Here is a 27,155-nt window from a genome sequence, read left to right on the forward strand (position 1 = left end):
ATATAAATATGTATAATGTTTGTTATGTTCATGTTACTTTAACAAAATTTTAGTTCTTACAGTTAAAATACATTTTGTAAAAACTTTTTATTTTCTTCTGTTTGCCCCATTGCAACTTCTTTGGGGGTCTGTTTCCGACCCCGGTTTGACTTTTTTTATTTATTAATTTTTATAAACCTCAGGGAAAAAAAAGAGGGTGAACAATGAAGCTGGTTTTGCCCTTGACAGTAGGCTTCCTTTAGATCATATTTGACGAATGCCACAAAGCCAAAAATGCAACATCCACAAAGATGGGCAAGGCCGTGCTGGATCTGCAGAACAAGTTGCCATTGGCCAGAGTGGTGTATGCCAGTGCCACAGGTGCCTCGGAGCCAAAGAACATGATATATATGAGCCGTCTGGGGATCTGGGGAGAGGGAACCCCCTTCAGAACCTTTGACGACTTCCTCCACGCCATTGAGAAGAGGTTTGCAGAGGAGCATGAACTTGTTGGCTGGCAAATATGAAAACAGTCCTTTATGGATATGTAATCTGAATGTACTCTTCATTTATAGGGGCGTGGGGGCCATGGAGATCGTCGCAATGGATATGAAGGTCAGCGGGATGTACATCGCACGCCAACTCAGCTTCTCAGGAGTCTCATTCCGCATAGAAGAGATCAGCTTGGATGATGATTTCAAACTTGTGTACAACAAAGCTGCTAAACTTGTGAGTTATGAGAAGAATCCCTGAAATCCAAGCCATTCCCCTCACTTCTACTTTAATGTGTGTTAGTGGTTAGTCCTGTTGGTCAAAGGAAATTTTTTAAGACTTTAAAGTAAAGAAAGGCTATGCTTTGTTGATTACACACTACCGTTCAAAAGATTTTTTATGCTCACCATTATTTGATCAAAAATCACTTTCAATAATATATTAAAATATAAATATTTATTACAATTATGTATTCTGTATTAAACTGAAGATGAAATACAAATCTTGAAAACATTTGTAATAATTGTAATAATTATTAATAATAATTTATAATAATATTAATATATTATATTTTTTATATATTATTATATATAAAATATTAAATAAATATGACCATATTTTTCTAACCAGCATTAAAATTTCATTTTCAAACTTGTGAGTTATGAGAAGAATCCCTGAAATCCAAGCCATTCCCCTCACTTCTACTTTAATGTGTGTTAGTGGTTAGTCCTGTTGGTCAAAGGAAATTTTTTAAGACTTTAAAGTAAAGAAAGGCTATGCTTTGTTGATTACACACTACCGTTCAAAAGATTTTTTATGCTCACCATTATTTGATCAAAAATACAGTTAAAAACAGTATTATTGTAAATATTACTATTTAAAATAACTGTTTTATCTTTTAATATATTTTAAAATGTAATTTATTCCTGTGATGGCAAAGCTGAATTTTCAGCAGCTATTACTTCAGTCTTCATTGTCACATGATCCTTCAGAAATCATATTATGATATTATGATCATATTATCATATATGCTGATTTGGTCAAGAAACGTTTCTTATTATTATCAATGTTGAAAACAGTTGTGCTGCTTAATGTGTTTGTGAAAGCGTTTTTTTAGGATTTTGAAAAAATTGTACTGACCACAAACTTTTGAATGGTAGTGTACATGTTGAAAACAAGTATTTGAATATAATATTTGTTGAAAACATCTCCTATTATCCAGTAGGTACAAAACGCTGAACAGAACCATCTTTAGAAAAAAAAAATATATATAATTAAAATAGTTCACCCAAAAATTTAAATTGACATCTAAACCTGAATTTTTAAAGAATATTCTGGATGACCTTTTCCATAAAATGGAAGAGAATATGGACTAGTGCTGTCAAGCCCCAAAATATCAAGTAGCCAATATCACTCTGACTAGATATTCCCAGTCTTCAGAAGACATTGAATACTGTGCAATAAGAAAATTAACCATTATTAGGATCATTTAAAGTCCCCATTAAATCAAAATTAAAGTTTTTTGGGTGTTAGTATCAATATGTTAGTCTTAAAGCCATCTATAAGGCAGTGTGCTCCAAAACAGTGACAAAATTCGCATTTAGAAGATATATAAGCATTCAAAGCTTGCAGTTCTCACTTCCGCCAAAACGGCTCAACAATTTTTTTGACGTCACATCGTACTTCAGCTTCTCATCAAACTTTCTGTCCAATCAAATGCTCTCTAGAATCCGAAGCGCCCGCCCCCTACACTATAAAATAGACGCTGAAGCCATGGCTGAAATCGGTCACTTGTCCACAGAATTAGTATTTTCTGTACAGTGAATGGCACGTAGTGCACTATATAGGGGACAGGGAACGATTCAAACAGTGTAAATATGCTTTCCATTGAGGAAAAAAAGAAGTCTGGTTTCGCGCTGTGTCACGCTAACCACCGCACCGCACACACACTCTGCTCCGGTCCAGAGACACGATAGCACGGAGCGGATCACATGCGCGAGTCGGCGCAGACCACAGAATGTATCGGAGCTATTTGAATTCTACACAGAATGCTATATTTTATAGCAATATGGATGAGATTGTGGCTGGCATACCCTGTCAAATGCGGCTTTACAGAGCTCAACGGCTCTGAACGGCTCTAGCCCAAGCTGTGATATAAACGAACGCTATTGGCTATTTTAAAAAGGGGCGGGGCAGCTTGATATGTCCCGCCATGTCTTCCTGTTTCAGTTAAAATGACGTCAGCACATAGAGTAACCCTGCGTGTTTCTAAGCATTTCAGGGGACCTTTAAAGGTGCATTTTTGCATTTTGAAGCTTAACATCTTCAGTCCCCATTCACTTTCAGTATATGAAAAAGAGTTACCAGGATGTATGGGTTTGGAACAACATGATGGTGACTAAATGATGACCGAATTTAAATTTTTGAGTGAACTGTCCTTTTAAATGAAGTACCATCTAAATTGGTCTGTAAATGTGTTACTTTGCTGTGCACATACATCTGACACGTATATCTGATATCTCCTTTGCAGTGGGCGGAAGCTTTGGCCGTGTTCATGCAGGCCGCTGACGAACTCTGCATGAGCTCCAGGAAATCCCTGTGGGGTCAGTTTTGGTCATCCCACCAGCGTTTCTTTAAATACCTCTGTATCGCTGCCAAGGTGCGCTGCCTGGTGGAACTGGCCAAAAAAGAGTTGGAAGCAGGGAAGGTCAGTCAGATCAGCGACCCTGAACTCTCTCTCATTATTATTTGTTGCTAAGGCATTTGACAGTTTTTTTCCCTCTCTCTAGTGTGTCGTGATAGGGCTACAGTCAACAGGTGAGGCTCGAACCAGAGAAGTCCTTGACGAAAACGACGGACACTTGGACAGATTTGTGTCTGCTGCCGAGTAAGTGAATTTTGGGCATCATTGAAACCTTTCTAAAATATACGGCCACCTTATGACTACTTCTTTCCAGAGTAGTGCTCTTGCAGTTTCACAATGATAGAAAGGTTTCTCAATATGTTACTGTGGACATCTCACAGGCCATGTATCATTCTGAAACCTAGTGTCATCTGATAATAACCACTTCCTTAAGCTATTGGCCATTACACAAAAACACCTCTTCTATTCGACTTATTGACACAATAATGTGTTTGTGTGTTCCTCAGGGGTGTGTTTCAGTCTCTGGTCCTCAAACACTTTCCGTCAGAGAAGCAGAGAAGAGAAAAAGGAGCTGGGAACAAGAGGAAACGTGAGTCGTGTCGTGTGTTAGTATCACTGTCCATACATTGCCTGTCTTTGCTTTCGGCCTCATGGTTTGATTGAATGTTCTTGCGCAGGTAAGCCACGGGCACGGCAGCCAAAGCAACCCCGACAGATTACTGATGTAGCGGGAGTGATCAACATCAGCGATGACAGCAGCACCGAGTCTGACGCCATGGACAGCGACTCCAACTCCTCGCCAGACTCAGTCCAAGACAACACTGACGATGTCATCTTCGTCAATCAAACCAGCTACCAAATGGGTATGTTGACTGTGTATTATATGGTGCAACTCATATTATCTCCATGCATCCTGATGATTTTCCCAAAAAAGTCACTTACAGCACCTTTGAAGTAAATATAAGCAATTGATTTTCGCTTTCACCCTTTCTTAGCACGGTTAGAGGAGATGAAACAAGGGCTTCTCAACAAGATCGCTGAGCTGGGAAAAGAACTACCTCTTAACACACTGGATGAGCTCATTGATAAATTTGGAGGTCCAGAACAAGTATCAGAGGTCATTATTTATGTATTTATTTTAATAGTCCAAGGATAGTTACACTTCAAAAACAAGGTTGTGTCCAGGTGCTAAACATCTTTTATGTCTATGCGCCCAGATGACGGGACGTAAAGGCAGAGTGGTGCGTCGGTCTGACGGCAGCGTCCAATATGAGTCTCGCGCTGAGCAGGGCCACACTATCGACCAAATCAACATCAAAGAGAAAGATCGCTTCATGAATGGAGAGAAGGTAAATCTCAGAAAGAAAATCACCAACCTTTCGGCTCCGATTCCTTTGGTCCATCCAGTAACACTCTGCTTTACTCCCTTCAGTTGGTAGCCATCATATCAGAAGCGGCCAGTTCTGGGATTTCACTTCAAGCTGACAGAAGGGTGAAGAATCAGTGTCGGAGGGTTCACATGACCCTGGAGCTGCCTTGGAGTGCGGACAGGGCCATCCAGCAGTTTGGTGAGTCGGCAGCATTGCCTTATGTCTACCTATTAAGTTTGTGGCCATGCACTAGTTATTTTGTCTACTCTAAGTGGGACAGTCTACCAGCTCCAGGCTAGATCACAAGTGCTTTGATGCTGTTGAAAAGTGGTTACACTGTCAACACCCAACATGGCATCAATAATTCCACAGCCTCTAACCTGGTCATAAAAGCTCTCTTCTAGAGGTCGACCGATGTATCGGTTTTGCCGATTAATCGGCACCGATAGTTTTTTGCTGGAACTATCGGTTATCGGCAAAAATCCATGCCGATAGTTTTTCGGGTTGCGGATGTTGCTGGAACGGCTGAGAAGGGTCTGCTGTCATTATACAGTACGAGAGCGGCTGAGAAACTCGCCTTTAAAGTTATCCAAATTAAGTCCTTAGCAATCCATATTACCAATCAAAAATTAAGTTTTGATATATTTACGGTAGGAAATTTACTAAATATCTTCATGGAACATGATCTTTACTTAATATCCTAATGATTTTTGGCATAAAAGAAAAATCTATAATTTTGACCCATACAATGTATTTTTGGCTATTGCTACAAATATACCCCAGCAACTTAAGACTGGTTTTGTGGTGCAGGGTCACATATTTTATTACACGTTTTTTGCTTGCATTTACATGTTATATAATTAAAGGGCACCTATTATTCCCCTTTTTACAAGATGTAATATAAGTCTCAGGTGTCCCCAGAATGTGTCTGTGAAGTTTCAGCTCAAAATACCCCACAGATAATTTATTAGATCATTTTGAAAATGCTATTTTCGTGCATGTATCTTTAAATGCAAATGAGCTTCTTCTCCCCGCCCCCTTTTCCAGGATAGGGCTGTGCCTTTACAGCTCGTACCTCAAATACTCTGCCAAAAAACATCTGTTTGGTTTTGATTATTGTGTATATCGCGCTGAAATCATGTGTTTTAAAGCCGTATCAGTTTAGACTTCTGATATAGTGTTTTCTGAGTGCACACAGAAAGCAACTGTCACACAGCATGTGAGCACTAAACTAAGTTCTCTTTCATGTCTTATTACTCTTAAACTGTCAAATACACAAGGTTATGTTAAAAACACGTTACAAAAACAGTCAGTTATGTCTGTAAAGGTAAACAGCTGGGAAAGAAATTGCATGCTTATATTAGATCTGTGTATGAAGTGACAGCAGCGTAATAATGCAGTACCTATACTGCTGTCTACGCTGTTATATGACCCAAACAATAAAATAAAAACAGAAAATCACTCAGTACTCTTGACCGAATAACTTCTATAGCTTTAATAAGAAGACATTTCTAACTTGAATGCTGCTTTTAAATGCTCTAGCGTGAAGATATTGTGTGCGGCTCTGCTAATACGGTGGTGTCAGTCAGCAACCGTGGGCGGGGCCTAAACAATGTGACATCACAATGCTCAGAGAATCAAAACGGCATGCCTAATGAGACTGATATGTTTTATTGGGGATTAAAAAATAAGGAGTGGGTGGATTTTTATTATTGTAGGGTGGTTGTGTTCACACACTGCTAGCACACATGTATGTCCAAACACCATGTAAAAGTGGATTTTGCATAATTTTTATTTTTCTAATTTATTTTAAATGAAGTATTTTTAACAGTCTTTCAAATAATGTTTACAAAATCTTTCTTTTGTTCTGACTGCAAATAGTTTAGAAACACTGTTTCACATGGTGAATTCTTAAAATTATGGGCCATTAATGTGTTGGAACGATATTGGGACTTAAAAAATAAATAAAAAATTCTCTCCTCACTCCACTTCTATTCCGTACTTCTCATATACCTAAAACCTTAGGTTCAAATCACTACTTTGGTCCTGACATTTCTAACCTATGTGTTTGCTTTTCACAGGGAGCTCTGACTCATGGTGACAGGAGGGCCACAGAGTCTAGAGACCTGAGCAAGTACAACTTTGAAAATAAAGTGAGTAACTGTTTGATATAGAACAATGACACTGCTAAAAATACTCATAAATCATGGACTAACCCGTGGTCTGATTTGGCTGTTCCTCATAGTATGGCACCAAAGCTCTAGATAAGATTACCAAAGCCATCCTTGGTCAGATTGAAAGCAAGGTACCCCCTCCAAATGACTATCCTGGTGGCGATTCCATGTTCTTCAGAGGTAAACCGGTTCTGTGCATTATTCTGTTAAGATGTGGATCAGCTAGAATAGTCTCACCAAAGCTACCAATGCTTTCTAATCTTAGACATGAAGCACGGTATGATGGACGTAGGCATGCTATGCAGTAATTCACGCTTGGGCATCAACACTGAAAAAGGTAAGGTTTCCACAAGAGACATATTGCATATCTTATCTGTTTTGTCCACACTTGACACATTTCTTCACATGCTAATCACACACATCCACATATTTCCCTACATCATGTGACTTCATGTTGTTTCAGACTGCAATATCACCAAGTTCCTCAACCGGATACTGGGCCTGGAGGTGCACAAACAGAACTCCCTCTTCCAGTATTTTACGGACAATTTCGACTACTTGATCGAAAAGGACAAGAAAGAGGGCAAATATGATATGGGAATACTGGGTAAGCAGCACTTCTTCTGTTGGTGTGGTACTTTAAGTTGCATTGATCTGCTTAGATGACAACATGAAGATTTCTGCTTTCTCTCAGATCTGGCACCAGGAAATGACCAGATTTATGAGGAAACACAGGAGAAGTTTCTAACGGCGGGAAACCCTCAAGATGGTCAAGTTATCCTATATAAGGTCAGTTTTTTTTTTTTTAAAGTAGAAGCAGAGGTTCAAACAAAACAGCTCTTTAATGGCAGAGCTCAGAAAATATGCCTAAGGCACACGAGTTTCATGTGTGACATACACTACAAAACATGCTAATCATCCCTTCCACCAAGAGCAAAGTTTATTTTGACAGCTTATGCAATGAGGACTGGTTTAACAGCCATTACTGTAAGCAGTTCCTTGACCGAGAATAAACCACACTGCGATACCTTTTTCTCATAAATTTGGGATCCAGTCATAGCCAGGACATGTTGGACACTAGTCCAACCATTGTGGACATGTCTGACAAGCATTATCTCTGACAGAACTGTTTGTTTTGTTGCACAGATAAGTGTAGATAGAGGTATGACATGGTTGGAGGCTCTCCAGAAGGCCCAAACTCTCAGCAACCCGGATGAAGGCTTCTATTTATCCCATAAAGTGAGTATATGAGCAAAAAATCTCATCTTTCCAATTTTGCATGTAGTTTCCTTGTAGTAACACAGAAAAGATGGTTCCTTGGAAGAACCTTTCTGTTCAGGGGTGAAGGAGGGTTCATGTGTCATTAGAGTTCTTCCGTAGTTGTCTGATGTTGACTCTGCTGTTGAACATGTTTGTGCCTGTCTCATTTGCAGTTGAGAGGTAACTACCCATGCGTGCTGCTAGCCGTGCAGGGCCAGGAGCACAACATGATCATCTACAAACCAAACATCGGCAAGCAGGCCCAAACGGAAAGCCTTGATAACCTTCAACAAAAATACCACAAGGTGTGTTCAAACTCTTCATCATAAATGTAATGATCAGACCCTGCTGTGTGGAAAACGTCTCTGCTGCCATCTAGTGAGCAATATAGGTTGAAGACACTGTTTTTAAGTGATGTTTTCTCCCCTTGCTTCAGGTCACTCCAGAGGAGGCACAAGATAGCTGGGAAAACCAGTTCACTTTCTCCTTCAGGAAATGTAGCCATGCTAACTGGTGAGAAAACCTTCCAGACTTCTGACTTGGTACTAGTCAAACTGAGCTCAGAGGATTTAACGTGTATGCATGTTTCCTGCAGGAACGGGAGGTGTAAGAAGGTAGAGGAGGGTCAGGAGTGCTTAATGGGTACTCGATTGCGTCAGTATCACATGTTGTGTGGCGCTCTGCTCCGCGTTTGGAAGCGTGTGTCTGATGTGGTCGCTGACATCACCAATTCCAGCATTCTCCAAATTGTCCGCCTCAAAACCAAAGACAGCAGCAAACAAGTTGGTGAGTCAACCCGTTAACCCTTCCTGATGAGTTCCAAACCAAAAGGTTGTAGGTTCAACAAAACCACTGCAGTCGTTTGAAAGAAGGTGGCATCTTGTAATTAATGTTCTCTCTTCAACCTAGGTATTAAAATCCCAGAGAACTGCATGTCAAAGGTGCGTCAGGAGTTGGTGAGGATGGATGCAGAGGTGAAGCAGCGACATCGAGAGAAGGAGCAGCAAGCTCAGGAGCAGCGTCAGGCTGAGGAGCAACAGAGGCTGATGGCACAGCGTCAGCAGCAAGAGTTTTTCTCACAAAATTTGTTCACCTCATCTTTGCCAAATCCCAGCCTGGCCAGCTTACCCACTCCGTACATCTCCTTCCCCTCGTTCCCTTCCATAAAATACCCTTTGGAAGAAATCCTGGACTTGTCGGTTCAAAGATCCTCGCCCTCCTCCCAAGTTAGCACTCAAGCTGACCTGGGTGTAGACAACCTCTCCAGGCAACCCGAACCTATGGTGAACGACTTTAACCTTGAAGTGTTTATTCAAGAGCAGCAACAACCACAGCAGGAGAGCCAGGCCACACAGGAAAGCAGTTCAGCACGGGACACAGAACTGTTAGACATGATACTGTCTTTGAACTCCTTTATAACACCCCCTAGTCAGACTGCCCCTGCCTCTTCCTCCTCAGATGCACCTTTGTCGGTACCCATGGTCTTGTCAAATTCCTTCTCTTCTTCCTTGTCCAACTTCACTCACTCACTCACACCACCTTCATCATCTTCCTTGTTGTCGCGCATCTCTCTCTCCCCTACGGACCAGCAGATGCTCCCAGTACCCAACAGCCACTGCAGCTCTGAAGCCATCATAAACGTACGAGAGGTGTTGAACAGCATGCTGCAAGGTGGAACAGAATCACGGCAGTCCGTCATTAAGTACCCACAACCCGAGTGAGATCCTTCCAGTCGGACTCTCCTGTAGACGCGCACACACTCAGGGCTGTAGCCTGACCACTGCCGGCGTCCTGCTCCAACACTGGCCTCGGTTCCACAAGCATGAGATTCTGCTTCATAAGATGGGAGGAAGTCTGGTGTTCCTAAACACTTTGTCTCCATACTATGGATAGTTACCGAGGTTGTCATCCCAGTTTAAACAGCCGGAATTTTATACACTGGGGCTTTAAAAGAGTATTGATTTACCAAGAGTGAAAGCGATTTAAGGTTTGCTTAGGTTATATCATACCACATCGTACAGTATATTTTGCTTAAAGATTTTGCTCAAGATGGAGCATGCAGAAATGAAAAGACACTTGAGGTACCATTTTGGTTCCTCATTGCAGGAACCCTCCGGGGAAGCACCAGCCACCTTTAAAGGTGCCTCAAATGTGATTAGAGTCCTGAGAGATCTTCAGTATATATTTTAAGTGCCCCAAAAGGCTTTCTTTTATAAAGGGGCCACTGGAGAAACTTTCTTTAGAGTTACTAAAGGAACTGGCTGTACGTTCCTTATAGAACATTACTGACTCTCCATTTTGAAAGTGTGCCTAGAGGTTCTCCAAAGGGTTCTACCAATGTGCCGACCAAAAGGAACCCCGAATGTTACCTCAAGTATCTTCTTTCTGTAGGATCTTTTTTTTGTGTGTGGCCACAGATTCCATGTGGGCCTAGCTGAAGTTGTACAAACCTCACATATGCAAGACATAGCGCAAAGTTCACTTCGGCAAGGAGCTTAAGTTTTGTTTTGCATTGGACAATCATCAGCTTTACATTTCCATGATGAACTTCTGTTAGACGAAACACTTTTCCTGAGGAGCAAGAGAACAGGCTACTGTCGAAATGTGCCTTTGGAACAGACAGTGGAATGTAGACGTAAACACATACTCCTGTACCGTTCACGTGCAGATGTTTGTAATGTATTTATTGCCTTTATTTATCAGGCCTTGAAACAGTGTGCTAGTAGGAGAGCGTAACTTACCTGTGCAGCTGTCTCTCTGTTGTTCTAAAATAGAACAGTCTGTCCTGCTGTCCCCTGTCTCGCAATGTAATAAGACAGAACGGTAACAATCTATTAGCTGATTGGTTTATTGATCCCAAAAGGAATTTAGTAGCACTTCGTCCTTTTGTTATATATATATATATATATATAGTACAATATTTTCATTGTGACCTAGAAACTAAAAAGTCCTTCCTTCCTTACAATCCAGAGTGGATAAAAAAAAAAGATCAGATTTCATAATTTGATGCGATGCGAAAGACATTCCTGGTACAGTCAAACTTTTATCTAGTTGAATTTAAGCCCTTTATTTAATAGATTCATTGTCAAATGTTTTAAATATTTGTAAGGTGTATAACAATTACTTGATTATTCTTATTTAATTTGAAAGGGACATGTTTTAGATTATTGTTTATATTTTGTTTTATTGATACTATGATATTTGTAATTGTGCAGACAGCAATTGACATTGCTCTGCTGCACTGGGTGGTTGAATATTTTGTTCCTTTTTTCTGTTTATCTTCATTCTTTATGCAGTTGATACATTCTTAAATATTTTCACAGCAATAGAGAGATATTAATATCGAACTGAAACCCAAATATTCACTTCATAAGTTCATGGCTTTATGGTGTTAAAACCACTCCCTATCTCAGGATGAAATTTATGTTCAATTAGTTAAAGATTTTTATTTAATTTAGATAAAATATATCCAAATGTTTAATGTCTGCGTAAAGATATGGTTTGTTGTGTATGTAAAATCCTGTCATTGACACATATTAAAGATTATTTATTTAGCCATTATTGCATATTCACTGCACAGTTTATTTTATTATTTTCATTGAGGGAGATTCTTTCAGCCACATTTGCACTTGAAAATTTTTATGTGAAATGACATGTAATTTCTTTCTCCTGCATATTGTTGTTACATACTCGTTCAATAATTTGAATTGTTCCATGATATTATAGTGCATCACATAGTTTTTACTTTACAAGTGATTCACAATGCATCCATTTAGTTTTCTCAGTGCCGCTCTAAAAACAGCCAGTAAGATGAACATGTGACTTAAGTTTCGGTTATGCATTCTAATAAAGCATCTTACACAATGAAAGCACTATACGATGAGGCCATGAAACTGGGACAAAGTCAAATTAATCTCTGTTACTAAATAGAAATCCATTTGACTTGCTCTGTGTATGATTTGCACTAAAACTGCATAAATGAGTTTCTGTCTGGTTTGTGATCCAGTGCTGCCATGTTTGTTTGCTCATAGCCCTTCATGGGAATGTTCAATTCTGTAAACATCTCGATTCATTGGCTTTGCTTTTATATCAATATGGCTTTTACGTAATTTATTGCTAGGAAAGAAAAACATGCTACTGACTATATGTATCTTGAACCGTTTTATTCCTGTGTTCTTATGCTTTTGTCATTTTCTATAGGCCTATTTATAATCTAGATCCAATTGTATATATTGTAAAAAACAAAAAAACTAATTGTGCCTTTCAACTGTTTCTTAAAGAAATTGTTTTCTACTTGTATCTAAAGAATGGAACATATTACAAACTTTGTTATTAACAAGGCAAAAAATAAAATGTTCAGATTATGGAGTTTGTTGTGCGATTATTTTTGGTAAATTAATTACAATTATTGTTGTATTGTTATATGTTGCCAATACAAAAATTGTTGTTTACTGATGACGATATTTAAAGGAAAATAATTTTACAAATTAATAATTTTATTGCATCTTAATTTGAGAGCACTTAGCTTATGTTTTTCTTGATTTTTCTCCAGAAGTATAGAAATATGTTTTTTTTTTTTTTTTTTAGTGGCTTTGTATATTTACATATTAATTTATTAATTAATGTTTACATATTTAAAAAATAATTAATAGGCTTATAAACATTTTACTAGACATTGTGGCTCTTTGGAAGTTTACTAAGGCCCCTAGTGGTCACCTGTCTTCTGGTTGAGAACAGTTGATCTAATGATTCTAAGGTACTTCAAATGATACCATAGCATTACCATCATGGTTTTGGTGGCAATGTCAAGAAACATGGTAACACCATTGTACCTTTTGTAAGTGTATGAAATGTCATAACTAAATTAAAATGATATACCATTTTGTATTACCCTTGACACCAAAGACCATAAAGTTAAGTTTAGTCTTAGAAAAGACTGGCTACTACACTTGTTTCCAGGGGGAAAAAAACTAAATTAAGTGCATTTTGCTTAAAACAGGTAAAATGATCTGCCAGTGGTGTAAGTAAAATACTCTTGTTTTAAGAATATTTTACTTACCCCACTGGCAGATAATTTTACCTGTTTTAAGCAAAATGCACTTAATTTAGTGTTTCCCCCATGGAAACAAGACCAAATATCTTAAGTCATTTGGCTTATCTAGTAAAAGTATCTTGATTTAAGAATTTTTAGAAATTGTGACTAGAAACAAGACAAAAATACTAAGCAAGATAAGTCCCTGCAAATGCAAATACGGTGGTACAACAAAGCATTTCATGGTAGCCTGCTATTTTGCGTAATATATATACTCTTCCTATTATTTTAAAGAATCTTAACTTATTTTTGGGGTTGGAATCGTGTTTACTTGAGGGACAGTCAATGTATTCACTGAGGAAAACTAGCAGCAGCTAACGCACTTCAGTCAGGCGTCTGACCGCGCCTTCCCGACTGATGGCGCTATAGTGTAGGAATTATTTTACTCTAATCGTCTAATGAAAAATATTTTCTCAGACATAAAGTATTTTTAGACAAAATAACAAAAGAAAAAAAAATCTAAAAATATTTTTATAGCACAGTAGGTATTACTAAACAAATTAAGCCTCGAATTATCTATCTTGTCTTATTTTAACACATTTTTAGAGACTTGTACTCAACGTATTTTATTTTGACACTATGCATCCCACAGCCATTTGGTGTGACAAAACGGAAAATAAGATGAAAATGACACTGTAGAGTAGTGTTTGGTGTAATAACTAGCTTTGTGACGAATCTGCCCAACCCACCTGTATTAAACTCCTCCCCCATGCTTACAGGTACACGAGCAGGTGCCGTATAGATGCTGGGAAATATAACGACACCTTAATAGAAACCTTCAGGTGCCAGGCCCTGTAAGGCCTCCAATACGGAATTAACTATATATTAGCATTCGTTTTTAAAGCAGACACATAATAAGGTGAGTCGAGTGTTTTTCTTTCCTGCTGCTTTGTTGTGTTGGCCTGAGTCATTTCACATTTTGCTGAAATGTAAGCTGGTTGACTGGAAATTACGGCGAAATGGTAAATAATTGGCGGCATTGTGTAAACACAACCTGCTTCGTGTGGTCTCTGAATTTACAGCTCGTATTTTAGATTATACATGTTTCTGCTTCTCTAGGTGAGTTTGTGTAGCTAGCTATGTGTTGCCAGATTGTTTTTGCTAAAGACACTTTATTGGTCCACAGTTTTGAGCATTTTCTGTTTCTAAAGTCTGACTTAAACCGTAAAATTATTTGTTTTTAGCAAAGTTCATATTTGTTGACGGCAAAATGTGAATAATGTTGATGCACTTTAATATGTCTCATTCATATGAGAAACATTGTTAATTGTTATTTTAGTAAGTCTTTTCCTGAACATAGCCTATGTCCTCAATTCTGAACCACTGTCTTGTGAACATATGGTTTCATTTAGAAAACGAACCGTAATATTGTATGTTTTTAGCCATTCAAAATTCTGACTTATTAAATGTGAATGTCGGTTCATTTTAATTTAGGTTATCTATTATATTATGAGAACCGTTGTTCATTAAAAAAAACTCATAAACTAAGCGATAGCAATGTCCGATTCTTTCGAATGGTTATTTTGAATCGGTTCTTTTTAATGAACATGTCGAGCCAGTTCACAAATCCTGTCTGAACGATTCGTACGCGTACCGAAATCGTAGGCTACTGAATTAGTGCACTGAAAAAGTGATTCTCGAGTGTTTAGGAATTTTGGGTCATTTTCTGACTCGTAGTGAGCCGAGAACCGGTTTTAGAGTCATCCAAGAATATGACTGATAGGCCCACAATAAGTTTGCAGAGAGGAGGTGCTTTCTGAACTTCTGTTCGAACGAACCGATTCGCTGAAATGAGACCAATGATTAAACAGTGCTGCAGTAAACTCAGCCTAATCTGGCTCTACTGGTTCTGCCACTCATTTGAGTCAATGCGCGCTTTGTAGCTTCACTGTGGTTTCGAGAAGCAGCTTTCCCTTACAGTATATCCCCATTTCTCTTCAGTGATACTATTCACATGTCTGAGCCAACGATATAGTTTTGAAGGACGTTTTTCTGTTTTTGCATGGTTAGTGTAGTATTCCCATCAACTGTATTCAGTCCTTTAATTGTCGTAAGGTGTGTTGATGTCTAAAGGTTTAGGCCAAACTGCCCTGCTAACAAAAATATGTTTAAGAGCATTTTGCTAAAGTTTCCCATTAAGTTATCCGAATGTTCAAGACATTAAATGTTGTAAAATTGATTTTCTTGGTTATGCATACATTAGAGAAAGCATTAAGTTTGTTTATCGTTTTGCAAAATTTATGGGACTGTTATTAAAGACCAGATCACTTTAAATTAACATTCTATTAATGTTACCGGAAGAATGTTTATTCATGACTTTGAGGGAACTTTGCCAGAATGTTACCTAAAGTTCTGGGAATGTTCCCTGTTGGTGGGTGTGTAGAAACATCTCCTATGTTCTTTGTTTCCTTATGTTTTCTGTTATGATGCAGAACAACTCATGTAAATAGTTGTAAAGAACTGGGCTGGACCACCAGAAACATGTGGTCTCCTATTATGAAAGCGTTTCCAGATAATGTTTGAGGGGGCACACCTTTACACAACACCATCTGACATTAGTACATACCTCCTGCATTTCCTGTCAAGACTGTTGCCCTGAGGGCGTGAAATGATTCCAGTAAGATGACCACACTTGGGTTTTTGGAAAAAGGGTGCTTCGATTTTGACACTTCCTAAATTTATTTTTATGTAACCACAGAGATGAAGCCCACATCTTTGATATGGGAAATCCAGCTGTATTCCATTGGTAGCTATACTTTGTTCCTGTTGCTATGCTGTTGCTAAGGTGTTCAGAGTGGTTTTTAGCATGTTGTTATGTGTTTTGTTTGCTATAGGGATGGTTGACTTAAAGGGACAGTTCACCCTAAAAATGAAAATTATCATCATTTACTCACCCTCATGTCGTTTCAAACCTGTATGATTTTCTTTCTTCTGCAGAACAGATAGTATGACGTGAACATTATTGTTACCATTAACTTCCATTGTATGGAGAGAGAGAAAAAAAACACTGATATTTCTCTAAATATCTTTTATTTTGCACAGAAGAAAGTGGTGGCTCAATGCTCATTTTGTGTCTGAAATAACTTATTCTGAAATATGTTAGAAATACGATTCATAACATTCCTTTACATCCCACACATGATGTGCATGTCTTTAATTTCTGAATTCAAGTTCATTTTAAAAAGATTTTTGTATTATGAAATACAAATCTGACATAATGACAAGACAAAGTTAACTTTTTATCATGAAATATATTTTTGTACATTTTTTTTAAATAATGATTGTATACACTCGCTTGTATTCAAGGTATGAGGAAAGTATGTTTTTGCTTTTTACTTGTTCACATTTTTTTTTCATTTAATTGAAACTTGTTGAAAATGATATAAGTTCTTCAAAACCATATGAAACTAACATGAATACAAACACTACATTTCTAAGAATTTTTCTTATTTTTGTTTTTTTTTGTCATTCTGGACAGTGTTATTGTTTACTAATCTAAAAAGAGTAAAAAAAAAAAAAAAAAGGTTTGTGGTGTTTGAAATAAATCTGAAATGATATAAATTATAACTATACTAAACTTAAAAAACCTATTGGAAATTAGAGATTTTACTTTGGCAACTTCCTGAAATAAATACTTTAACTTAAATAAAATTGTATTAAATCTAAATAAAAATATTGAAGAAAAGCTCATCCAAAAGACAAAAGCACATAACCAAGTTAGTAAAAGTAAAAAGAAAATGAAAACTGGAAATATAAAATAAAATTCAAAATAGTAATAAATACTGTAATATTATATCAATAATACTAAAATAACACTGATTGTGGACATTTATGCTAAATGTCACTGACCCACATGCTAAAGTTTAATACTTCGTGTTAGTGTTTGTGTTCTGCTTCATCAACCCCAACATATGCAGAAACCTTCAGTGTCAGATGAAACATTAACAGGCCGGGTAATGATTGTCAGTGTAACCTCATCAGCTTCTTTTAGCAACTCAAGGACTTGTTATCGGAGGACATTCCCAAAATATTTGAGGGCATTTTGGGAATTTTTTGTTTTGTTTTGTTTTGTTTTCGATGCCTTGGATACCAAGTCTGGATTATGAAACCTTAAATAAACCATTCTCTATCCATCAATAGTCTTCATAAGGTGGCATTGTCTCAGTGAATGGAGACTGCCCCACCTAGAGATCCAAGTTCCTCCTTAATTCCTTGAGGGACAGTAAATATAAAAAAGTACCAAAGGATTTGCTGAACTAGTGGGTGGAGCTTTCTTTGGGCTCAGGTGGGGGTTCGTACACAGTTTGTTTTTTTCCACATTAACTACTTGTCAGGTGCATGCATCTCCAAAAATGGAGATAGTATATTTACTCCAATATTTTGGATACCCTGCTTTGTTTACCTTCCTATGCTAATAAGGTAGCCAGTCACGTTTAGTTCTGTCTGGTGGAAATGGAAGTGAGATTTAAAGGGACGGTAAGTACTAGTTGTTTATGCTAGCAGTTGAATGTGCCGAACATGAGCTTTCTTAAGTTTACTAAGCAGCGTAATGTGTCATCTGAGCCATGTAATAACAGCTTTACACAGGCAAGACTATAAATACTGACTTGCACCTGTTGTACTGAGGCTTTACTGAGGCTCAAACCTGTATAGTTTGAGGCTTTTGTTACTGTTATAGGGTTACGGAAGAGTAAAATAGCCTTAATTACGTACAGATTGAATATGATAAATTGGCAAACAGTCAGTGTACTTATTTGTAGTACACTAATTGCAGGAGTCATGTGCTTTCCTCATGGGCAGGGTTGTGATTTCAGTCATTTTCTAGATGCTTACTCACTGTTTTACATTGTTACATTCCATTATTATACGCTAACATGTGACTTAGCAGCTATGACCCTTAAAGGGATAGTTCACCCAAAAATGACATTTCTGTGATCATTTACTCACCCTCATGTCATTTCAAACTCGTGACTGTTTTGTTTTTCTTCTGTAGAGCATAAAAAGGAGATATTTTGCGTAATGACCTAGCTGCTCTTTTTTTAATATAATGAAAGGATTGGGACTCGGGCTGTCAAGCTCTAAAATGACAGAAAAGTCCATATGATTCGAAGATTGTGCTGGTTAGGTTTATGCAAGTTATGCACATAAATTAATTGAGTCTGGTAACCCATCAGCTTTGTGTTGGTAAGGCTCTGTGCAGTGATGTGTTTCATATAATCATAAACTACAGCATAGTCAGACTCAGTAGTATGTCAGAACAGGTGTGGGAACACCGGACTGTTAGATTCCAACATATTCCATGAAGGGAGTTTCCTAGAAAAGAGTAGTTCTGATATTTGCATCCCTGCTTTCCTCAGTGTGAGCCACTTCCTTTATGACTAATGCTGGTGTCATCGACAGTAGTCATAGTTTGTTTCATATCAGAAATCTACACAATTTCAAAGTAATACTAGTGTCCTGTGTAGTCATAGTTTTTATAGTTTTGTTCATATATGAAATATGTTCATCAATTTATATAATATTTGTGCATTTTTTAGGGGACAGTCACAATGTCACACCTAGATTTTTATGTTTTCTGAAAAAAATGAGTGGTATAGATGTTCATTTTGTTTTGGTTTGTGAACAGACACTCTCTCTGACCTTTGCTTGCCAACACCGGCCAATAAAAACATGGGAAACATTCCAGGAATTCTTTAGTCCAATAGAAACCGCTCTCATAGCATGGTTACAGGTCTTTGTTTGGGGACACGTAAAACAGTTTGACTTGAAATCAAATGTTAGATATTAAAATTCAGCAAATTTTACAATTCATTGCTCATTATTAACTAACTTGCATCAGCCGTACTAAACATGACCTTCAGAATAGGGTATGGTACTGATAATAACTTTACCAGTCACGATTGACTAGTATTTGTAATTTAGGTCATCATATGTTGGCAAGTTTCCAGTAGTCGGTTTCAAAATCAAATGGCATGCCAGTGATTTTAGCCACTCAGTGAATGCCTCCTGAGAGACGTGTATTGTCAGACTGTTTATTGGTTTGGTGAGCCGTTGGTGAGGAAGTGTCGGGTATCGCTGATGTCACGTGCTGGCTCCGCCCCCATGTACCTGTATGGCAGGAATTCAGCAGGTGGGAGCATGCTCAGCTAGAGCCATTCCCTCTCATGCTCGACTGTGCTGACAAACAACAGCCGAGTGCTGGACCTTCAAAAATAAGTGAGGCCCTCAAAAACTGGTGCTTTTCATCTGAACAGATATTTGTGTGGTAGCTTTGTAAATGTTGATATTTTGTTGCTGTTTGCTTGATGTTGCACAAATAAATGTAACCTCCTCTTTCTCGTTTCAGAAAGCAGTCATGGAGGAGATGACGATATGGGAGCAGCACACGGTCACGTTATCGAAAGTAAGTTGCGAATTGAGGGATTATTTTCACTTTAGCCACACCTTTATCGAGCTCTGTACAGGTTGTCAGAGAACATGACGGCAGGGGTAGAGTTTCCCCAACAATTGAAAGTTGAGATGGATTGAAAGTTTAGTGAGCAATAGTGATACCATGATTGTCGTAAGAGTTGTTTCCATCTGTCACTAGGACACAACCGAAATTTTGGAATGCCAAGTTTGGGGTCATGTGGTGCATTTCAGTATAGAAAGAAGCTGCCTTCATCCAATCATTTTTTGTTTGTTTACTCTGTTTTTTTTTTATTCTTTTTTGTTTTTTCTTTTGTATTTTTAAAGTACTTTATTCATCCATATGATTTTTATTTTGTGTTTTGTTTTGTATTTCTTCTTTCATAATTTTTTTTGTTTTGTCTGTCGTTTGTTTGTTTGTTTTTTTGGTTGATTTTCTTTTGTTTGTTATATATTTTGGTCTCTTTTTATGTGTGTGTGTGTGTGTGTGTTTCTTTCATTCTTTTCATTTGTTTTTGTTTTTGATTTTGTTTATTCTGTCTTTTTAGTTCTTTTGTTTTTTGTTTGTCATTTAGTTTATTTGTGCTCTTTTGATTGTTGCTGCTTTTATTTTGAACACATTTTGATTATTTGTTTTTCTTTTGTTTTTCTTTTTCTTTCATTGTTTCATTTTTTCATTTGTTAATTCTTGTTTGTTTTTTCTTTTGTTTTTCATTCTTTCATTTTTTTTCACTCATTTGTTTTCTTTTTTCTGTTTTTCTTTTGTTCATTTGATATTTCTTTCTTTTTCTATCTTTCGATCTTTCTTTCTTTCTTTCTTTTGTTCGTTTCATTCTGTTTCTTTGCTTCTCTTATTCTTTCATTATTTTTTGTTTGTTCTTTAGTTTTTTTTTTTATTCATTTCTTATTTAATTTTTTTTTTTTTTTTTATTGTTCTGTCATTCTTTTTTTGTTTGAGCATCCATTCTTTCATTTGTCTATTCTTTTGTTTGCAGGATTCCAAGGTCGGCTTTGGTTTTGCGGTCTCAGGTGGGCTTGACAAGCCCATAAACGGGGACACAGCAGTGATGGTCTCTGATGTGCTTCCCAGCGGCCCCGCCATGGGTCGTCTTCAGTGAGTACACGTCCACTTCCCCTGCATTCAGACCCACACTACTTCCTCCCACACATCCTGTCTAATCCTGTCCGACCTGTCATGTTTGTGTGCAAGATGGAAAAACCAACATAGTCAAACATATTTGGCAGATGATTTTTGTGATAGAGACTCACGTGATTAATTACCCACAGGACACGAGATCAGATAGTTATGGTGAATGGCGTTTCGATGGAGAACGTCACCTCACTTTACACTATTCAAAATCTGAGGAAGTGTGGGAAAATTGCAAACATTGTAAGTGAAAACATTGCCAAAAGCATTCTTGAATGTTCTATGCATGTTCTATGCATTTGAACTGAATTTAGTAAATTTACAAATAAAAAATTACACTCTTCATTCATTTTGTAGACCGTAAAGAGGTCACGCACAGTTCAGATCCCTTCAAGCAACAGACCTACTCGTTCTGCCTCACAATCCAACATACTAGATGACGAAATGCCACAGAGGAGGGGGCAGCGCAACACAGACACCAGCCGTAACCGACGAACTCGAAGCGTGACACCTGACCGCAACGGTCACGACCTTCCCATCATGTCCGGCTTCAAGAGACTTCCCAATCAGGATGTACAAGACAAACCCGTCAGAACAACCCTGATCAAGAAAAAACCCACAGATGGTCAGAATCTCAGTGGCTTTGCATTGTATAATTATTAGTGGTTCTTGCCAAGATTTTGACATGTTTCTCTCTGTAGAGTACGGAATGAAGCTGGGGAGTCAGATTTTCATCAAACACATGACTCCCACTGGTCTGGCTGCCAAAGAGGGCAGCCTTCAGGAAGGAGATCTTGTTTTGAAGGTGAAGAGCTGGTTCTTTAGAAACCGTTCCAACGCATGCAGATGTTGTGTAATCTTTTTGAAAATTCTGGTTTAGATTAACGGCATGACGACAGAAAATCTGTCCTTGCTGGAGACCAAGCACCTGGTGGAGAAGTCTAGAGGTAAACTGACCATGTTGGTGTTGAGGGATGACAGAAAGTTCCTCGTCAGCATTCCAGAAGTGGAGGACAGTCCTCAAAACAGTGCCGACGAGAGGCGGCAAGACAGTAGCTCGGAGCTGGATGGTAGGAGTAGATGTTTTTACAGCACGTAGCTGATCTGTGCCGTATCACATACTGTGTGCAGTGATGACGTATTTTTGTAATCCAACCCGGTTGGCATCATCTTGGTTCCCTCAACAAAACCCAATAGGATTTTTTTTCTTCCCCATTGACTTCAGAACGATGGAGCCAGAACTGCTAAAAAATTTCCATGTTTTGGCCTACAAAAATACGTCATCTTTGCAGCACTCTATTGATGTGTGTTTTAATATTTGCTTTTCAATTTTTGCCTGAAGAAATCTCAGACCTAGATTCTGACGCCCCCACAAACCGAACATCCCGTCCAAGAGACCGACGTTCTCGCAGGTAAACATCTCAACTCTCACCTGATCTCGTTTAGTTAAATGATCTTTTCACTAACAGAGCTCACTGATCTGCAGAAATCGTGCCGATCCTGTGTCAAAACCACGTGAATCGCCCCCTTTGCGCTCTACACTCACAAGACCACCCGCCCAGTCAGTGCCCCCTCGCAGAGGTGAGTCTTAGTTGAACAAAACTCATTGGTTCTCATTCATTAAACACATAAAACCATGACAATTTTGTCAGATTGATTTTACATAGTGGATTATCATGGCCAAGAGGTTTTGACCTTAGTACTTTGCCCATTGTTGTATGTGCAAGTGGCTGAATGATGCTTTGGTTTTTCTTCAGTTCCCTCAGAGTCTGAATCGGACCGCAGCAACTCGCCTCCATCGTCAAGACATGGCACTCTCGATAACAGAGACCGATACAAGTAAATATGGCTTTGCGTGAATTTATTGGCCCCATATGCATGTAGACAATTATGGCTCTGCAGCACCATAGTTATATATAATGTTGTATTTAATTTGTTTTGTTCAGAAATAATAATGAAACTTAATGTAACAAACTTTTTATTTTATTTATTTATTTATTTATCAGGGTTTGTTTGTTTGTTTTGCTATTGTTGTTGCTATTGTTTGTTTTTTATTTTTCTATCTGTGTTTTTCGCCTTTTATTCTTGGTTTTATTTCGTTTTTTTTTTTTTAGGATTTTGTTTTGTTTTGCAGTTTTATCTTATTTTTGTTTTTGTTTGTTTTTTTTCAGTCTGGGTTTTTTCAGTTTTTCTTTTTTTCTGCTTGGATTTTTGTTTGCTTGTTTTGTCTTTTAGTTTTTTCAAGCTGCTGTTTGTTTAAGTGAGATGCATGGCTCACATGTTAGTTTGTCTGTTTCAGGGTTCTCTCCGGGATCTCTGCGCTGCCAAACCCTCGAGCCTCACCCGTCACCCAGAACTGGAACTCCTCCACTGCCTCTCAGCCTCGCAGAGGTCTGCCTCAAATCGCTCCGACACACAGTATAGCTGATTTCACCATATTACATATAAACCAGCTCTGGAATTAAAGACTTTACTGAATTATGGCGATTCAGTTAATGATTTGCATAAATGTTGTCAATGATACAATCTCAATAACTTAACGCTATGTTTGTTTTGTGTGACCAGCTGTTTCAGAGTCAGATTCAGACCGAAGCGCCTCTCCGCCCCCAAAGCGTGAGAGTCCCAGACCTGAAAATCACTCCAGATACAAGTATGAGTGCACATCAAGAGCAGCAAACACCCAATCCAAATGAACTCTTAAGCACATTTTCAATATCGCTAAGTTGTTGAATTGGCTAAAAGACTGGTATATCTCAAGTATGATTGGAAACAGAAAAATCTGTTCTTATTCCCAACCAGTTCCATTCTTTAAACTATTATCAGACCGGATGACGTTCATGAAGATTAGTGCAGGGTTGTTCGATCCTGCTCCTGGAGGGCCAACATCCTGCAGAGTTTAGCTCCAAAACAATTGCCTAGAAGTTTCTAGTGAGTCTGAAGACCTTGATTAGCTGGTTCAGGTGTGTTTAATTAGGGTTGGAGCTAAACTCTGCAGAATAGTGGTCCTCTAGGGACAGGTTTGGACATATTTGGTTTAGCGATTCACAAACATGCATGTCACCCTTTATTAATTCACAAGTTTTCAATGATATATCGACTACTGAACTAGAAATGTCTTCATTGCCTCTTTATATCTCTTTTCCCAGGGTGCTTCCCGATCTTCCTCCTCCAGGCATGAAGTCTTCCTCTCTTAGCATGTCTCAGGATTTCCCTCGCCGCATGCCGTCTCCTTACAGGCCTCCACCCAGAGGTGACTTTTCACCCCATAGCACACTTTAGTTTCAATTCTGTGTCCCATTTTTGTGGCCATTCTAGCAGACTCATTCAAGAGCATGTGTTTTCTATACAGCTGCATCAGAGTCTGAATCGGACGATAGTACCGGACCTCAACACAGACAGGAGTCCCGCAATAGATACAGGTACACATGAGGGAGGCATCGCTGCCACTTTTAAATCAATTCTCATCGGGCTCTTTCAGTATGGCCGATCATCTATCTGCACACGATGAGAAAAAAGTGTGTTCTTTTGTTTTTAATTTGCTTTATGTTTTTTGTTTCATTATGTTTGTGTACAATCATGTAGTTTTCTTTCATTGTGATATCTGAAAATGTGGTATGTGTGATCTTTTAAAATAAAAGACAACAAATCAACCTGAGTTTTCTCTTGTAGTATGTTGATTTATGTCACTATACATATTGCTTCTAAGATGTAGATAATCTTGAATCTAATATCTAAATTTATAAGTATACAATCAAGTTATCCACATAATACCATAAACGGCATATATAAAGGCATATTCTGCACATCCAGTGCTGTAATAGTTGAAGGTATCATAGATATGGATCTAATGATCTCTTTGATACGTTTACTGTAGTATTTTCTGCTTGTCCATATGAATCATGGATTTTTGGGACTTAAATTTGACCGTATAGTCACTTATGGATATGGATAGTCCACCCCATTCAGTGAGAGAGACCCATAGAAACTCTGAGGTGAATATCTCCCCGTTCCCAATCATCAGTGATATTACATTAGTTCCCACTCACTTCATGGACGAGCATAATTAAGTGTCCCCTCATCTTCCTTTTTTCTCTCACCCTTCCATCTCCCCTCTTTCTCTTGCAGGGCGACACCTGAGGTCATGTCAGTCCCCATAATGGATCCCCCAAAGTGGGCGAAACCCTCAACGCCTGTACAGAGAGGTACGAGCCAATCATAAACAGAATATTCCAGGTTAAATTTGAAATATTGTTGCCATGAAAATAAATGTTTTGTATCTCACTATTAAATGTGAAACATGACAAAAATGTTAATGTGCAAATAATAAATATGAATGTAAAATATGTAGAAATATTGTGTTATTATACTTTATTTTCTAAATATTAATGTGTAAATTCTGTTAGTATTCATGCACATTACACATTAAGATTTACATATTATTTTTCCACAATATATAAATATTATATATTCATGGCATGAAAATAAATTTGATCATTTTTCATACCTCAATCTTAAATATAAAAAAATATTTTAAAAAAATGTATGTGTAAATATTAAATGGTCATATTAAATATTTAAACATTTGTGTATATTATTATACAGTATTTTCTTCATATTATTGTGCAAATTCTGTAATTGTTCATATACATTACACATTACTTTTCCATACATTTATAAATTACATTTAAATATATACATTTTCAATTTTCATGACAAAAATATTCTTTTTTTTTTTTTGGTAACTCGACCTTAAGTATGAAAAATATATGTTTGTAATATTAATGTATATATATTTAAATATCAGAGTGTAGATATTATTTAAATATCCATGTGTACATTAAAATGTTATTATTCAAATACTAATGTGTAAATTCTCTAATTGTTCATACACATTACACATTAATATTTGCACATTAATTTTCCATAAATGCATAAATTACATATAAATACATATACATTTTACATTTTGATGACATGAAAATACTTTCATTTTTTTGTTCCTCAATCTCATGCATGCCAAATATTTATTTAAATATGAAATATTTGTGTGTACATTAATTAAATATTAATGTGTAAATTACTGTCAGTTCTGTTAATCTTTCATACACATTACACAGTATTTACACAATACACGATATCACATTCATTTGTTATTAAATTCATATTAAGTATGTCATTAGCTATTTAATTTAATTTTAACTAGTTCTATTTGCATTTTAAATTATCTTCGAATTGCTAATAATAACCCATAATACTCTGTAATTTGCATATTTAATCAGCTCCCTCAGAATCTGAATCAGATGCAAGTAACAACTCTCCTCCGAGAACACACTCTCCATTCAGTAAAAACTCCAGAAGCAGACCAGGGTAAGAGATACTTGTGCTCTTTTCTTTTTTATGTTATTATTGTGCATATAAATGTGACAAATATTGTTTTGCATTATTGTTTTGTCTCAGAGCTGAAATGCAAGTGCCGATCATCAACAGCCGACAGGATTCTTCACTCAGAGCCGCTCCAGCCAGACCACCACCTGAAGGTCTATATAATGCTTGGAAAAAGATGCCCTGCATGTTGCCTTATTTTTCCTGAATATTTCTGCATCTGTGCATCTTTTTTTTTTGTATTGTCGTTTTGGTTCGTTCGCCAGATTCCTCTGAATCAGAAAGGGCCCCATCACCTGTCAGGAGATCTGAGAGTCCCAGCCACAACCGCGAGCACAGGTTAGGAACTCCTCCTATGACCTATATTTACATAATCCATACTTACATTAGCAAATTATGTCATATTGAAACAGGCTTTGGGAAAGTATGAGTCAATTTCCATGAGTGTTAAGAACAACAATGTGTTTCGGTTAAAGTTAAGTCAACAAACACCTTGGCTGCCACTAAACAATTCCTTAAGACATTATACTAATCATAGTGGCTCACTGTGTAAAAGTGAATACTGACTCTTTCTTTCAGTTTCCCACGTGCTAATGGCACTCTCCGCTCTAACGTGTCCATTCCCAACCACACCACGTTGAGCTGTGAGTGTCAGCAGTCTAAAAGCATGCCCATAATGCATTGCAAACTATCGAGTGACTATTGAGTACTAAACTGTAACTGTTTTATCTCAGCGAAAACTGTAGAGGAGCCACTTTATTCACTTCCTCCAGATGCAGTGCCAACACCAAACCTGGGGTGAGAAATTTAATGTTTCTTTGTGTGCAGATGAGAGAGTCATGTTTCACCCCAAAATGAAGAGGAAATAATAATCATTAATATTATGCATAAAGAAAAGGCCATTTTTACGGTGGCCGAGAAGTGCAAAGCAAATCACAATTCTGAAAACAAAATAACAAATTACAAATGCAAATGCAAGTCTAAAAAACTAAATAACAATTCAGAAAGCACAACAATTCAGAAAACATTATAACAAGTGTATATTTACATTTAGTTAAAAGTGGCTGTAAACCATCAGCAGTGGCGCAGAAGGATAAGCGCTTGTTGTTGGCTTTTTGACGCGATCGACCCCGGTTCGATCCCGCCTTTTGCCGAACTTTTTTTTTTCTCCCTTTTCAAATCTCGTATCACATCGTAAAGGCATTTA

General features: G+C 37.6%; 2 protein-coding genes across 4 annotated transcripts in view; both read left to right on the forward strand.

The window, feature by feature from the left end:
- LOC107655177 (protein strawberry notch homolog 2-like) overlaps positions 1-12,283 on the forward strand; it is a 59,288-nt gene extending 47,005 nt beyond the window's left edge. Inside the window, exons 12-30 of the mRNA XM_016442599.1 lie at positions 243-466; positions 555-708; positions 3,002-3,178; positions 3,261-3,358; positions 3,622-3,704; positions 3,793-3,978; positions 4,111-4,232; positions 4,333-4,464; positions 4,548-4,694; positions 6,567-6,638; positions 6,731-6,839; positions 6,925-6,996; positions 7,123-7,266; positions 7,354-7,448; positions 7,806-7,898; positions 8,093-8,224; positions 8,356-8,432; positions 8,515-8,705; positions 8,829-12,283. Coding sequence (XP_016298085.1) covers positions 243-466; positions 555-708; positions 3,002-3,178; positions 3,261-3,358; positions 3,622-3,704; positions 3,793-3,978; positions 4,111-4,232; positions 4,333-4,464; positions 4,548-4,694; positions 6,567-6,638; positions 6,731-6,839; positions 6,925-6,996; positions 7,123-7,266; positions 7,354-7,448; positions 7,806-7,898; positions 8,093-8,224; positions 8,356-8,432; positions 8,515-8,705; positions 8,829-9,640 — 3,120 coding nt within the window. The 3' untranslated portion in view covers positions 9,641-12,283. The remainder of the gene's footprint in view (positions 1-242; positions 467-554; positions 709-3,001; positions 3,179-3,260; positions 3,359-3,621; positions 3,705-3,792; positions 3,979-4,110; positions 4,233-4,332; positions 4,465-4,547; positions 4,695-6,566; positions 6,639-6,730; positions 6,840-6,924; positions 6,997-7,122; positions 7,267-7,353; positions 7,449-7,805; positions 7,899-8,092; positions 8,225-8,355; positions 8,433-8,514; positions 8,706-8,828) is intronic.
- A 1,427-nt stretch (positions 12,284-13,710) lies between these two features.
- LOC107655241 (tight junction protein ZO-3-like) overlaps positions 13,711-27,155 on the forward strand; it is a 19,811-nt gene continuing 6,366 nt past the window's right edge. Inside the window, exons 1-20 of one of the 3 annotated variants that reach the window (XM_016442692.1) lie at positions 13,711-13,870; positions 19,358-19,414; positions 20,415-20,533; positions 20,707-20,809; positions 20,924-21,191; positions 21,268-21,371; positions 21,447-21,636; positions 21,909-21,978; positions 22,053-22,147; positions 22,324-22,405; positions 22,866-22,957; positions 23,132-23,216; positions 23,713-23,816; positions 23,916-23,985; positions 24,692-24,768; positions 25,846-25,933; positions 26,024-26,103; positions 26,215-26,287; positions 26,528-26,592; positions 26,683-26,746. In XM_016442692.1, the coding sequence (XP_016298178.1) occupies positions 19,367-19,414; positions 20,415-20,533; positions 20,707-20,809; positions 20,924-21,191; positions 21,268-21,371; positions 21,447-21,636; positions 21,909-21,978; positions 22,053-22,147; positions 22,324-22,405; positions 22,866-22,957; positions 23,132-23,216; positions 23,713-23,816; positions 23,916-23,985; positions 24,692-24,768; positions 25,846-25,933; positions 26,024-26,103; positions 26,215-26,287; positions 26,528-26,592; positions 26,683-26,746 (1,877 nt within the window). In that variant the 5' untranslated portion in view covers positions 13,711-13,870; positions 19,358-19,366. Of the gene's footprint in view, positions 13,871-17,338; positions 17,488-19,015; positions 19,228-19,357; positions 19,415-20,414; positions 20,534-20,706; positions 20,810-20,923; positions 21,192-21,267; positions 21,372-21,446; positions 21,637-21,908; positions 21,979-22,052; positions 22,148-22,323; positions 22,406-22,865; positions 22,958-23,131; positions 23,217-23,712; positions 23,817-23,915; positions 23,986-24,691; positions 24,769-25,845; positions 25,934-26,023; positions 26,104-26,214; positions 26,288-26,527; positions 26,593-26,682; positions 26,747-27,155 lie in introns of those variants that run through there. The other 2 variants (XM_016442690.1, XM_016442691.1) reach the window with 2 other exon arrangements.

This window comes from Sinocyclocheilus anshuiensis, unplaced genomic scaffold (genome assembly GCF_001515605.1).
Source record: "Sinocyclocheilus anshuiensis isolate Anshui unplaced genomic scaffold, SAMN03320099.WGS_v1.1 scaffold735, whole genome shotgun sequence".
In the NCBI taxonomy this organism is placed as follows: Eukaryota; Metazoa; Chordata; class Actinopteri; order Cypriniformes; family Cyprinidae; genus Sinocyclocheilus; species Sinocyclocheilus anshuiensis.